General features: G+C 36.9%; 1 protein-coding gene across 2 annotated transcripts in view; it reads left to right on the top strand.

The window, feature by feature from the left end:
* LOC124136215 (platelet endothelial aggregation receptor 1-like) overlaps positions 1-13,953 on the top strand; it is a 50,511-nt gene extending 36,558 nt beyond the window's left edge. Inside the window, exons 2-6 of one of the 2 annotated variants that reach the window (XM_048399605.1) lie at positions 8,158-8,221; positions 8,972-9,877; positions 10,430-10,541; positions 10,882-10,948; positions 12,479-13,953. In XM_048399605.1, coding sequence (XP_048255562.1) covers positions 8,173-8,221; positions 8,972-9,877; positions 10,430-10,541; positions 10,882-10,948; positions 12,479-12,529 — 1,185 coding nt within the window. In that variant the 5' untranslated portion in view covers positions 8,158-8,172 and the 3' untranslated portion in view covers positions 12,530-13,953. Of the gene's footprint in view, positions 1-8,157; positions 8,222-8,971; positions 9,896-10,429; positions 10,542-10,881; positions 10,949-12,478 lie in introns of both variants that reach the window. The other variant, XM_048399604.1, reaches the window with a different exon arrangement.
* The last annotated feature ends 1,736 nt before the right edge of the window (positions 13,954-15,689 follow it).

Raw genomic sequence — 15,689 nt, 5'->3', positions numbered from 1 at the left:
AACTCTGGCATTCAACATGCCGACAGCATGTTTAATCTCCCCTTACATGTGTCTGTGCCACTTCGTTTTATTGATAAGTAACCAACAATGTCACATTAGTATTTTTTTAAATCCGGATGCATTCATCAACCATGCAATGTTTAAGAAAGGTCTGTAATGTAGTGTTTGTAATATAATGTGTCCAAGTTCGGAAAATGACTGGATGTCAACACGTTTTCACAATGACAACAGTGATTGGGCATATATATTTCAGGAATTAGAAATTGACATGGTACTGTCATGGAAAATCGCTCTGAAATTACTTTATCAATATCATTTACAATTGACAGATAAGTGGACTTTTAGGCAATCCCATAAGTGTTGATTTAAAATAAATACTGTTCTAGTTGTATGGTGACTCAGCGGTTATATCGTGACCCAAACGTGCAAACCATGGTGGTATAATTAGGGAGTCATTATCAGATGAAGAAATGTTGCTTAACGAAATGTTATTTACAGTTAAATCACTGTCCTGTCTTACAAGTGGGCTGTAATATGCCTTAGTCCGTGGTCGTTGACCTGCAGAAGGATCCATTTCTTCCTCATAGATTTCATTGTAGCTGTTCCTACGGTACTGAAGTGGAACAGTGTCTGCCGATCGCCCTTGATTTTCTCGCGCTCTTGTCGACAGTTTGCATACTCTAAAGGAAATAATGACATATGATAGATTGTCACAGTTGTCATTGGATGTATGGATGTTGATGATGTAGGGCGTTTCGGTTTGTTTCTTTAGCAGTAACAATGTTTAAATAGAGGCTTAGGGGAAGTGGAATATACCAGCATTAATTTAAGTAGGAAAGTTAGTTTACTTTGTTATAAAGTTTCAAATAAGACGGGATGTTATACACATCTACAAAATATGTGTGTCTTATAAACTAAATATAAACACAATATTTATACTCAGCAGAGTAAGAATCTATACATGTTATGAACGTTCATACAACATGATCTGTATCATCTGTTTTTAAGATAGTGGAAATCATGTTTCACACTCGCAATTCACACTCATACGGGTGTAAAGGGCGATATTAAAAATCCGAGACATGTTCCTGTTTGTGAGGAAATCACACTTGAAACTAATTTTTTCCAAAACATTTAACGATAACACAGATTAACCTTTTTATATGAATTTGAGGTTTATGTATATTCATGCTCAAATGTAATAATAGCATTTATCGATTATTTAATGAGGGAGTTTAGTAAGAAAATGTAACTCTGGCTATCTTCCTTCGATTATCATGCAACTATTCCCAAATGTGGTAAATTTCCATCTTTTCAGGCGAGGGCGGTCGGGTAGCCTCGTGGTTAAAAGCCAATTTTTGGGGTCCCCCGCCGTGATATTGCTGGAATATTGCTAAAAGCGGCATACAATCATACTCACTCACTCACTTTTCAGGCGAAACAAAAGAACGTTTAAAGGAATAACGCCGTGTTTTAACACCTCGTCCTATTGTCCACATATCATTCAATAACACATTTAGGTGTCATGTTGTGTAATACTGAAAGCTTAACAAAAGGATATAACTCTCAACTTATTTGGAGTTTGTAAACAAACGATGACCGGTCGCATACGTCAAATACTTGACGCAGAGGACAGTGCACTGTGTACAGTTGAAGTCATTCGTATTTAAATTTTACAAAAACTTTGATCAACTCTTCTAGTAAAAAAACACACGCCTGTTTCTGCTGCTGTTTGCTGAAACTATTTACAAAGATCTTGGAAGAGCCAAACTCGATATGTAATTTTATTATTGATGGTATTACTCTGTTATGATAATATCCAATACCGTGAGGTAAGTTGACTAGCAATATACAACACACGGGACAGTGAAGTTAACATCCTTCTTAAGTAACATTTGTATGAGTTAAGTTATGAGGAAAACATTGACCCTGACATGACTGATCAATGTGTCCCAAATCTTCACATGGCTACAGAAATTATATACATAATATGCTGTCCGTGATATGTCCAATTACTTTTTTTTCACACTCAAATATATCATATGCTACTCATTGATAGTAGATTACCGTGACCAGCTACTGATATCAGAAGATAAAACGTCTATTCTATCCACTACATGCATACAGCCTAAAAGGTCCCTGAATTATATGTTCGATCTCGCTTCCGCCCTAATAAGACATGTGCCAAAATCCATTGACCAATAGGATATCCTTCTTGAGTTGGGGGTTAACATACTTTTTTGATGATATGACCTTTGAGAATGATCTTGACACTTCACATGACTGATCGACATGTCACAAGAACACCAGTGCTATAAAGTAAGCCCACGATATAACACCAACAACGGTGGTCAAAACCAAGTAAAGCCTTAAAACATCTCCATTTAGACTGCGCTGCTTACAAATGGCCCATAAAGGAAGGCAATATAGTTCTTCCACTATCATACGTTTGTGAATTAAAGAAACATTGTTGTATCACTTCTACACAATATACATCTAAAGAAACGCGTTCATGAACATGCCATTTATTGCTTTTCCGAATACACACTATATGTGTCGTATGCTTACCTATGGCTAAGTATGCAGATCAGAATGGCGGCAAAAACCCCGAAGACAATAAATCCGATCACAAGTGGGTACATGGTTGACTGGGGCGGTGGGACCTTGGAAGCACCTGAAACATTACCATAGCTTAATAATCCATTTGAGAATGACGTGAAGCTATAGGATTATTCGCATTTTTGTTCTTCATTTGTCGACCGATTCTCTGTAATAAATAGGCATGGTCGACAGTACATCCTTCTTTGCGTATGTACCCATCTGTATGTTCTGTACGTTCTTTGGCGGATTACATCATGCGGTCAAAACACACATCTTGTCCGAGGTAGCCAGAATTGAAAGATACATCCCAACTGTTGTCACTTGGAGAACGTCAATACAGTATCCACCATTGCGTTCACAAAGGCCTGACTGGCAGTTAGTGCTGGTCTGTTTGCAGTGTACTCCATAGTACCCGTCCTTACATTCAAAGCAGAAACCAGTTTTCATGTCACAAAGGTCACGTTTACAGTTGTAGCATCGCAAATGACACGTTTCCTTTTAGTACCCCTCAATACACGCCATGCAATGGCCTGTGGTTTGATTACATCTCATACCTTTGCATCTGGAGCTACAACCATCTGTACATTGTTGACCTCTGAATCCATTCTTACAGCCATTCGCACAACTGCCGGTGCCTTGATCGCACACAGGTGTACATTCCCCTGTTGCACTCATGTCAGGCTGACAAAATGGAAAACAGTTTTCCGAACAAGGAGTGTCACATTTGTTTCCGTGAAACCCATTTATGAATCCTTCTGCGCAACCTGAAATTGAACACTTTCCAACACAGTTCGTGCAGTCATTTTCACAGTTCTCCCCAGTTAAATGGATGTCACATTTCTGACATATCCCTGAAGTGACGTTACAAAGTCTACATCTAGGCACTTGGTTATCCGAGCATTGTTTCTTGCAGACACCATTCCTGTAACATCCTTCAGGACAGGTATTCGGGCATTCATTCTCACAATATTCGCCTACATGGCGTTCTTTACACTCTATACAATTGCTTGCATCTCGTTTGCTACATTTTAAACAGTTTGATATGCATGGAATGGTGCATAGTCTCCCCGAAAAGCCATTTTTGCAGCCATCTTTGCAACCAATGTCTCCTTCAGTATTAACTGTACAACTTCCAAGGAGACAGTTATTAACAGTTGGACAAGCCGTTGTAGCTGTCTTAGTCGTTGTACATATTGGATCCGTACATTTTTCACCGATATATATGCCTGAAAGGGGACAAATGAGATCATCAAAATGGGTTTACTCATACTAATATAAATACAAAATTTACAGAGGCTGTAGTTCACGTATAAGCAACGTCATAACCACGAACACTCTGACGATGCCACTTCCGGTTTTGAGAAACATATTCCTATTGCTATGAGAACAGAAACCCCTTGTTTCTATACTCATGTGACCTGTCATTTGACCAAAACCAAAAGTTGTTAAATAACTGAAATTCCCAAATTATACATAGTTTCGATCTTAATTTATCAGCTGTTATTTTATGAACAATTTAAAACATTTGTCTGTAAACGTGTTCACTAATAAAGTATCTCGGCCTCAAGAATTCTTTCCGTTGGATTTAGATGTTATCTACTGGTTATACAGAAGTCTGGAACCGATTCACTTCGACCTTTAAAACCTGTCATTTGACCAAAACCAAAAGTTGTTAAATAACTGAAAATTCCCAAATTATACATAGTTTCGATCTTAATTGATCAGCTGTTATTTTATGAACAATTTAAAACATTTGTCTGTAAACGTGTTCACTAATAAAGTATCTCGGCCTCAAGAATTCTTTCCGTTGGATTTAGATGTTATCTACTGGTTATACAGAAGTCTGGAACCGATTCACTTCGACCTTTAAAACCAATAGAATTGTGGATACATTTTCCTTGATCAAAAGAAGAATCCAACATGACCGCCGCCAGAAGAAAGAGATGTTGAAAGATGGTTTTGATAAATGGATAGGTACAGAAAATGGAGGTTTGGACGACATGTTCCAAAAAGATGGCTATAGTGTTTGACCAGAACCTTCCATCCTGTGTGGTTGCCAAACCATTTGTTTTATTGTCAAGGAACTTAGTCAAAATGTGATTGGCATTTTCTGTTCCTGTCGTACAAGTTAACGCTGTTATTGAGTTAGCAGTTTTGGCGATACATACTGATCATGCCTTTTAAAATGAACTATTCATGGGTAAAATCCCTTTAGTCAACTGGCCAATGTATTGGTACTCATTGAACTTCTTAAAAGTATGACAAACATGAGAATGATTAACCAGATAATATATAGTAACACAATAATGCATATGATATCACTAAAAGTATCCCCACAACTAAACATCTTTAAATAATTGTTGCCTTTAAAATAGACTGTGGTGCCCGTTCCGGTCAAAGTATCCACCTCCGCCTAAGGTTCAGATGCAATGATTGAAATGCACATAGACATCACAGAGATTCTTGAATCTGTTACATGCTCTTGTGGATACTATTACGAGGATCCTACACATTACTTCCTTTCATATCCCAACTACTGTAATCTTCGTCATGATATGTACTACTACATAAAATGATATGACTTGGATTCAGTATTGTATGGAAATGCTAAAAATCTCCTGCAACTAACCTTGCTATTATACAATGTGTTCATTTGTTTATTGTAAAGTTTGAAAGATTAAAAATTTAAATGTGTCTTCTTAACAATTACATCAATTTAATAGTGTTATTATGTGTGATTTCCTGGTACATAGAGGTAGCTAGATATGTCTACAAGCGCATATGTGTTAATGTACATATATGCATAGAATCGCCGGTTTGGTTAAGTACTGGTATATATATATATATATATATATATATATATATATATATATATATATATATATATATATATGTGTGTGTGTGTGTGTGTGTGTTTGTGTGTGTATTTGTGTGTGTATTTGTGTAAGACTTGTATATTGTGTACTTGTGCATCATGATATTTGCAACAGTAAGTACACTTATATAAATTTATTATTTTATTGATAATTTATTCATATTAATTGTGAGTGAGTGAGTGAGTGAGTGAGTTTATGCTTTACGTCATATCGTGACGATTATTAATTGTGAAATGTCCATGGAGGGAGAGGTCTTCAAATTGGCTTAACCTGTCCACCGATGCCATATCCCTTTTCGGAAATAAATATTGTTTAAATCACAAACATGGAAAGAATCTAACCAGCGGCTATTCTATCATCAAAGTTTTGAAAAAAACCTCTTAATGATAAATAGAACTTTATTGGTGTTGGTTATTTTCACGATGTTAAACAAATACAACCTTGTCTATTCGTTCCCTTTGTTGCAATACGCTTTCGTTCAGTGTACCCGTGATATATTTTCACAATGTGATTTTAAAGATTCATACCCGTATTGAAGATGATTGTGAAGGCAATATAGATCCATATCCGTAAAAGGTACCTGAAATAGAAATAAAATAATATAAATCTATTTTGTCTATACAATAACCTTTCATGGCCAAATTACTGTTTTATAGTCATATACTTAGTCACTTGAAGCATTTTGAGAATTAGTGTAAACCTTCTATATACAATCTGAAACAGTTAAAAACAATAGTTATTTCACATAAAGCTGTGTCGGGTATTACCGAACAAAATTTAATTTCCGTATATATTTTACCACATCATCCATCATTACGGCTATTGGTATGCGCATCCTATTAAAACTTAACTTCTTCTTCCGGAAGACACAGAAAGTCTATCAAAAACGAAGAACGGGAGAAATATCCGAAATCAGACACCGGGCATGACATTCATGCACATGTTTCGAAGATTGACCATGAAAATGTTGTGATAATAAGTTTCGTCAACACTGGGATGTCCTTTTACAAACTTAACCTCCAGTATATCTTCTTATCTGGCATCGTCCAAGGGCATAAGATATTCTTTCGATTGTTCAATGGGAAATATAAAGTCGGTTTAACACTGTTTCGTCTTTTCTGCAAATTCCAAACAAAGCCGCTTCATCGCGCTTCACAGGCTTCAGCGGCAATCTGTTAGTTAACTCATTGTTATTTCCCTTTAAATATCGGGAAACGATTGCATAAATGCAGCCAACATGTGTGGATGACTCAAAGTCCGTGCATTTCGGAGATTTTGATTTCGCACTTTATGTAGAAAACTCGTGTTAAGACAAAAATTCAGGAAGGATGCACACAAGAGGTATAAAAGTTGAGCACATCGATGGGAACGTGTCACAACTGAAAAAAGAACGCTCCAAGCATGTCTTGATTAACTGCAGAAGAAATGGAGATTGGGTCGGGTTGCAACCCGTATAACTTATTCAAAACATTTGCACTGCCGCTAAATGAAATAAATGAATAAAGAAATGCAATTTTATTGCTAGATACCACTGTGCAGGGATTTATATTTGTGCGTATTTGCAAGAAAGGGGACATTATTATTTTCCAACATTCACTACATATGTTATATTGTTCAGTAAAACGGGGGCTTGATTATGTTTTTCGGGGAAATCCCGTCCCTCCCCGCCCCCTGAGAATCAAATGGTTGCTCCCTTATGACCCCGTATGTGTTTGAGACAGGAGTTTGATAGTAAAAGCAGGTCATTATTGAAATCGGAATTTTGGATACCTGAGCTATTACACCCTTGGAACGTACTGTATTATGTAAGTTCCCGAAAAAGTAACAGTCAAGTTCAGAAATTTCGGGTACTTTGGTTTCCGATTGATTACATAGACTATAATGAAAGCAAACGATATCATCGTATATCAACGCTACTTCGGCAATAAACATGGCCAAAGGTGTTCCCGAGTGTTATTAGGAATAGCATGACATAGGTGTTCAGCAAACCGACAAGGGCAAAACGTGAGGACAACGCAAACTATCGATCTGGAACAAGTGTGAGGGACCACAGAAACACGTCTTTATATGCGAATATGATTCACATTGAAAGGTTCGATGTATACAGTAGTTGTTTTTCACTTTAATCAGAACAAAGTAGAAATTAGGTGGGTGTCGCTGTTCTGTAATGCCCGTCACCTAGTTCATGTATTCTGTTTCAGTTTTTTCTCGCTTGAACTGAAATATATGTTGGAAAAACATTATTGTGTACTATTACAACTACAACTGCAACAAAACACTTACATTTTATGCAACCGCTTCTTTCTGTGGACGAAATCGATCTGAGATTAATCGGGAAATAATCATTTGACCGTCTATTTGCTGACATAAAACCGAATGCGTAGTACATTTCTGTGTATTTGCTTCTTGTTTATACTTCCCGTTCATCGATTGTATAACTGTTTGTACGTACATGTTTGTACGTACAATCCCTAGGCCAAAACACAACTCACAATTTTGATAATCGTAAAGATGATAACAATCATCAGTTTTGACTCAGTTACTTACGAGTGTGACATTTGACAAACTAATGACTATGTCAAACAATTTCCGAAGTAATACTCTGTACAAGACCTTTTCTAATTACCTACATGCTTTGTGTCTTTTGAATGTGGAACCAATACATTTTTCTTGCTTACAGCGTACAACTGTTAACATGGAATTACATCAACTGCTTGCAATAGCCATATGCATGTACCTACAAAGTGAGTATGTTTGAACGTATTGTATCATTGGTACACATAATTTGACAATTCACCTCTCCTGAAAATATGTATACTGAACTCATATACTAACGATAGATGGGGAAGGGTTTTATGAGATATTTTAAGTTATCTTAAGGATGTGTATGAAGATTGTTTGCATCGGATAATTGATATTATTATAAGGATGTGTATTAACACTATCTAAATTATTCTAAGACAAATACGTATTTTTTATTATCTTAATATTTCCCAAATGGGACAAAGCAGGTGGTACGTCTAAATGGTACTGCGCTCTACCGCGCCAAACTTTGCTGTAGAGGCATAGAAGGTACTCAGTCATTCATCGTATTCACCGTTTCGCGTACACTATGTAAATAATAGTATGTTATTGCATTAAACATTTTAAGCACAAATGGATAAAACGTTTATCTATAACAAACCATCTGTGCTATGGGATTTTATTCCCCTTTTTCCCTACATGAAAGGTTACATCTGTGACGATTTGACTTTCAAGTCAAATATGCTATATATTGACTTAGATCATGTCGATGGAACACACCCATTTCGAGTCGTGCTATGATTACAAAATCACAGCAGCAGACATCCTTAAAAGCACACGATGTTTCACATCAAGTTATGACTTTGTAGTAGGACTAATCTCGTGTGTAGTACATGTACATGTATATCGGAGTATGGTAGATTGGTGTATTCATGCTATTTCTAATCCAACTTTTATTTTACATTTTCTAGGTATCGCTATTGTTAACGGTATAGACTACCATTGCCTGTCGGTATCTGAGTCCGGGACATGTGAGGAATGTTATATTGGATGGTATGGTGGTTACTGTGAAAAGATGTGTCAACACTGTGACACGGGTGGATGTCACAAAACAACAGGAGTGTGTATTCAGTGTGAAACTTGCTATTACTCTACAAACTGTTCACTGACATGTCCACCTCAGTGTAGAGAGAGCTATGGTGACAGTGTCTTCTGTGACCGTACAACAGGGAATTGTCTTGAAGGCTGTAAACCCACATGGTGGGGGGACAAATGTGAACACAATTGTGGAAAACAGTGTACTGATTCACAGTGTTTCTTTTACGATGGGTCATGTGCATCTGGATGCAAGGACGGGCTTTCCGGGTCTCATTGTGACAAAACATGTTCAGTGGGATGTCTCCACGGCAACTGCAGTCAGCTGACGGGGATATGTCTTCATGGGTGTAAACCTGGCTTCTATGGGCCCTCCTGTGACAGAAACTGTACTGATAAATGTCTTGATAGAGATTGCAGTACAGAGATTGACGGAGACACTCCTCGCTGTACCCACGGCTGTGTACCTGGCTGGAAGCCTCCTCTCTGCGATATCCCTTGCCTACCTAACTGTCTATCCTGCACTGAAGCTGGGGGGTGTACATCGTGCAAGGCAGGGTTCACAGGAACTAGCTGTGAGAAGAAGAAATGCAACTGTTTAAGGTCCTGTTGTAGCGATGACAGAATTTGCGATGGATGTCTTGACTGGTGGCAGGGACAGACCTGTGAGTTGGCCTGCTCTCAAAACTGTCTCAATTGTCAACAGAAGAGTGGCAACTGCAAAACACGTCGCCAAGGGTTGACATATGATGGAAGAAGTCAATGCACCTCCATGATCGATGGTAACGGAACCTCTCAATGTAGGGGATATGCTGGTATTTGTAGTGTCCATTGCTAAACATGTAACACGTACAATGGAAATTAATCATAGTAATTACAGGACATGTTGGTACAGAGTTGCATCAATTTCTGTTATTGGAAAAAGTAACGTGAAAATGTTCCATTATAATAAAAACGTGAAGATATCCGTAGACATTTAATCACTTTACATTGAATATATACAAAAATACTAACTAATGGGGATCTAGTAGTTTTTTGTAATACACTTAATGAGTATTTTTACAAAGAGTAGGTTATTAGTAGGTATTTCAGTTCATTGAAGTTTGAAAGATTAAACTATATTCATAATCAAAATGTCACGCACCCAAATACAATATATTGTACTGAAACCTCACATATACAACACCTATGATCAATATCATTATGGCCGTGAAAGACAAAAATCACGTGATTGTTTGAGGGTTGAAAATCTATCTACTTGCAGAAGACATAAGTTGATACAGACAAACAAGTGAGATTTATTTCCTTATTATATGTTACTGTTTTTCATACAGCCACTGTCACCGACGTCCCAACTCAAAGGCAAGAATCACATGTTCCCATTGTGATTATTTCAACCATAGCCTGTCTTCTTGTAATCGGAGTTTTAATCGGGATCTCTATCGGGTTAGTTGTTGATTATGTTTTTTAACTGACAAACACGTATTCCAGTTTTCTTCCACGGCATTAAGACTAGTAAGCGTTCATAAATTAAAGATCCTTATATGCCTGGAAATGTGTTTTGAAACCGATAGAGTGACCAGAAATTCACCATACATATTAAAAACCTTCCGGGCTTATGAACCATTGAAATTGGGGTACGCACTTGTATATGTGTTTGTGTCACTCTGCAGTGTAAAGTTTATACAGGATGCTGAAGGTTACTCTTATTTAATTATCATAACACTTCACAATTAACACGACATAGTGACAAAAGTTGGTTGTTCTGTCATACCCGGTGTTGCAGATTCCGAGGACGCATTCTGTCATCATGCATCAAACACGCCGAGGATGAAAACGCTCCTGATAAAGAGGTACAGTAATGTTTTATCATCTGAATAATAGTTCCTGCTGGCGCTGCGTAATGAGAACGTACAGATATTGTCTTTTTTTTATTCGTAAAATGAATCTGTCGAATTCCCAGGTACGGCAGTTCAGTGGTTCATGGGACTGCTAACATTGCTGTCACTTCATGGCTGAAACAATGACATGCGAGGTTAAACTGTAACTCATTCACTCACACCTAATATTGTAAAGACAAAGACACATTCACAAATTGACGAACATGGTAACGAGCAAGTCATCAAAATATAATCTTACTTTTGTGATATACCACAATATTGATTTGTATAGCAAAGTCAACAGCAGCAAAATCTTTTAATGCTAAAATATTCATTAATTCGATTCCATTGGTGTTACGCATTAATAACGTTTTTAATTGTAAGCCATTTTTTTTTACGTATTCACAAGCAGGAACGTATGACAATCAGTGCATCAATCGGTCAACTGAGGTTATGTCAATAGTTCGTTTATGTCATTTGCCGAACTCAGTGATCGAAAAAATATGTGTCTCTGCCACCGCTGTACCAATGATACTGTTACTTAAAATACACGTTTACAACAACGAAGACATCTGGCTTTATGGAGAAAAAACCAAACTCGATTTCCAAAATGGATGTGATTGGTGTAGGTAAGCTGGTTTATTTTTCATGCGTGAGTGCGCGTGTGTCTGTCCGTATGCGTGCGCGCGTGTGTGTATGCGTATGCGCGTCTGTGTACGTGCGTGCATTGATAATCACAGTCACTGTTGGTAGAATTTCGAATGATTGTAAAATTAATTATACGTTGCTGTTTAATGAGTTCATTTAAGATAATCACAAAAGTGTCTTGAGACCAGTACCAAATATATCTAAGGATGCGTGTTTTTTCGTCAATTCTAGTTGTGTTCATGTCATGAAACGACACACTACCAGATAAGATACTTTGCCGTTTACAAAATATGAAAATGGTTATACCAGGGAGGCCAGTGTTTTGGTTCTCTATACAAAATTCAATGAATCAAGTGTTCGCGTATAACTAAGATGCGGACGATTTGTTTAAGCTTGACGTAAATCACCACATAAACAATCGTGTTTAAGGAAGTGACATAGCACTAACCCATTCGGTTTTTGTCGTAAGCAAAATGCGATGTATCGTAAAACGAGAGTTTGATAACAACCGCCGTTTTTCGAACGATCTGACTTTACTCTGTGATTTTCGGTGACAACCCTTCATAACGGCGATAGGTTGATTTAGAATATAGATCATATCGGCCATTTGCTACGTTGCCTAATAAGATCTATGGGGAACAGCTCACAAGACACTTCCCTGTTATAAATAACGTCGTCCAATAAACGAGGTCAGCAAGTTACAAGCGCATGTTCGAATCTCCAGAAATGACGTCTGGTTCTTCTTTGTTCTTTGCGATTTATGGCGTAGCTATCTTATGCATAAATATAAATGATTGCAGTAGCAAAATCATACAAGCAGACATCTTTCAACATTCTATTTTCCATATGTTGTAGGCGCCGGAATTGGTAACAATCGACTTGCTCGCACAAGATCGTGACCTATAAGAAGATGTATAGTTTGGTAATGAGTGTTAATTAGTTCCAACATAGTCACTAAAAGGTCTATCTTGAGACAATCGAGAGTTCTAATTTGTCAGGGTCGATCGACCAACATATCTACTTTTAATATCATCTTTTTTCATCAGCACAAACATGTCATTTTGATATATATCAGAATTGTGTATCGTATATCATGCATGATATTCCTTACAGTTTAAGACCCATTTTGTGATCTTAAGGCTTAACATACGACTTAATGAAAGTACTTGACATGTTGATGCATCACACGGTTATAGTAACTGTTGGTATCATGCTCTAGATCTGGACGTTCATGCATAAGTTTTCTGCACTATTTTCATGTTGAAATCAGTGTGTATCCAGATTAATACTGTGGTGACTGTATACACCAGACCTTCAGCTGCCTCGAAAGACTTTGGTCTACAGAACATATGGAGTTATCCGGAAACAAGAGATATATTAATATTTGAAATATGAGTACAACGCTATATATGACTAATGCGTGTAGTATATACAACACCAAAACTCGCTGCAAGTCATCAGTGCATGTTAACAACACATCTACACATATATACTGCTTCAGGGTGTACTTGTTGCCATATTTATCGGCAAGAGTCATCTGTCTATGGTAGTCTAGTTTTTATTATAGAACACAAATACTGAAAACAATCAAATTTACATTTTAAATACTGCACTGATTCCTGATTCCTGAATTTGTATCTACAAGCAAACTATTGTCAGATATATCTCAATACCAACGACTGCGCATAACATAAATGAAATAATACACCTTCTTGGCGTAAGGAGTAAAGACATAAAAAAATTCCGAGCGAGGCCTTACACTTTTAGCAAAAACTCATGTTACCATATGCATGTCAATGAGGAAAATGCCAGCTCATGTCAGTAGATGTCAATCAATATATCGATCGATCTACGTATGTACAACTGCAGTGTTCGTGTTCCGGATCCCTTGGCATAATATATCCACGTTTGGATGAAACGCTGTCGAATTGTTACATTGAAAGGGAGAAATACTCAGCATATATGATCAACTATTGTTTACATGTGTGACCACTGACAAAACATACTCTTGGGGAGCATATTACGTCTTTTTTTATTTTACATGAACATATTTGAAGATGGAATTACAATATGCCGTATGTATGCCGTGATTAGTATTTTAGATCTTCTACATATTCAATGAGTATTATCACCTTAATGACGGGTACTACAATGTACTTACATCTATAACAGTTTCCTTTCTAGAAGTGAGTGTATGTTAGGGTATCCATATCTACTGTTTGTGAAACATGCCAATAAGCAGGTATCGACCTGCTGTCCTGTTGTACCCTATGTTACCACAAGGGTCGTAACACCTGATTTTTGACCAGTTGGATTGTCCACCAAAACCAAAACACCACTGTTGCAGTTATCCAATTGATTTTTTGATTTTTGATTTTCAGTTATGTGATTCTTCAACCGACATTTTCGGTAGATGTATACAGATTTTGTTTATGTTTCGAAAGTTCATTTTTTGTTTGACATATTTTGTCTGTGAGTGTAGTGACATTCTTTCTCTCTGTAGCTTTCATTCATTTTTCTGTTTTCAGGTTTTGGTTATATCTGGTGCATTTCCGCATTGCAAATCTATACTTCGTGCGCAACCCCCCTGTCAGCCTTTGTGAAAAAAACATATTCTGTAAAGTGAGTGAGTGAGTATGGTTTTACGCCGCTCACCAATAAGCTTAATGAATATAAGACCAAATCTTTGTATGTTGTAACATGTTTATTAATGACGAATCTATAAAAAAAAGTAATTGAAACATGAGTCGAGGGTACTCAAGACATCTAATATTTCCATACAGGAAATATGTTCTGCAGTGGTAAATGCAGAAACAATGGCAATATATTTGCTCCAATACGCATTCAGCGTTCATATTAGATTTCTAAAGCACAATTTAAACTTAGGGAGAAGAACTGTTTCAATCAAAATCCTGATTGTGATTTCAACTGAGATAACCAAATTGCCCTCCGAGCGACCGTCCACTATTACACAATGTAGAAATCCCTTTACTAATATACTAAACGTATTTCTGCATAGGTCGTTGCTGGTGATGCATTAAAATGTAACTGAACTGTTTGAGAGTTGCCATGTTTATCGACTCCAACTAAGTATTCTTTACTGACAGTCTGCAGCATAAACTAGCATGGTGTATTCCTCACCAAGCCATTCCCACCTGCTCTTTGGTGATGATATGTATATAGTGAAATGTGTAAAAACTATTTTAAAAGACATGTTACTGATACCCTGATGATACCCTTAACTTCATAGGTGCAACATATTGACTAAATTAGTGTTATAATGGCTTGCCGTCTCAGATCGTATCATTTAGATCATGTCACTACTGAAATCCCATTTGTACACTTTCATATCCACTGTTTGTGCGAACATGTTACATGTACAGAAAGGTTTAACAAAATGTCTCAAATATTCTCTGAAACAATGTCACATTCAATAGCACTAAATAAAAAACACCTTTTCATTTGAAGAGCATTGTACCCTACACAAAACGTGTTTTAACCAGTATTCGAATCATAATGGAATGTTTATGAAATGAAATGCTAGGGATAAAAAATGTGTATAAACTTCACACATATTATAACTGATTTGTTTCATTTGCTAATATTCTGCCGATTCTTGAACTATGTTTCAGTTCAAATTCAGTTTATCACCTATGGTAGATTACTTATCCTATAATTAAAGTGAACACCCGGTCTAAAAGTTAGTATTAGCACATATGCGCACTTCATGCCAGATCTAGGTGTCCATCCGACTTAATTTGTCTATTCTTGTTGGTACATGACCGCCTATTATGACCCTGTCCTTGAAACAAACTACATTTTATTTTCCACGGACTTCTCCTAAAACTCTGAGAAGAAACCATTCTGTTTTGTTTTAGCATAACCTGCTTCAGTGGTTCCTTACTCCTGTGACATGTTGAGCGGAAGAACCACGATGTAACACTGGCGTTTAACTTTTCAAAGCCTTGCTGTAAAAAGCATCTCAGATTTCCATGAAGTCTTATCATATCACAGACATGGTATGCTAAGATATGCATGTAAGGCGTCACGTCTTTAGTTTGGTAAA

This window comes from Haliotis rufescens, unplaced genomic scaffold (assembly GCF_023055435.1).
Source record: "Haliotis rufescens isolate VD_foot unplaced genomic scaffold, xgHalRufe1.0.p SCAF_2, whole genome shotgun sequence".
Lineage (NCBI taxonomy): Eukaryota > Metazoa > Mollusca > Gastropoda > Lepetellida > Haliotidae > Haliotis > Haliotis rufescens.
The sequence above is the reverse complement of the archived record's forward strand: the minus strand, read 5'-3'. Positions and strand labels throughout refer to the sequence as shown.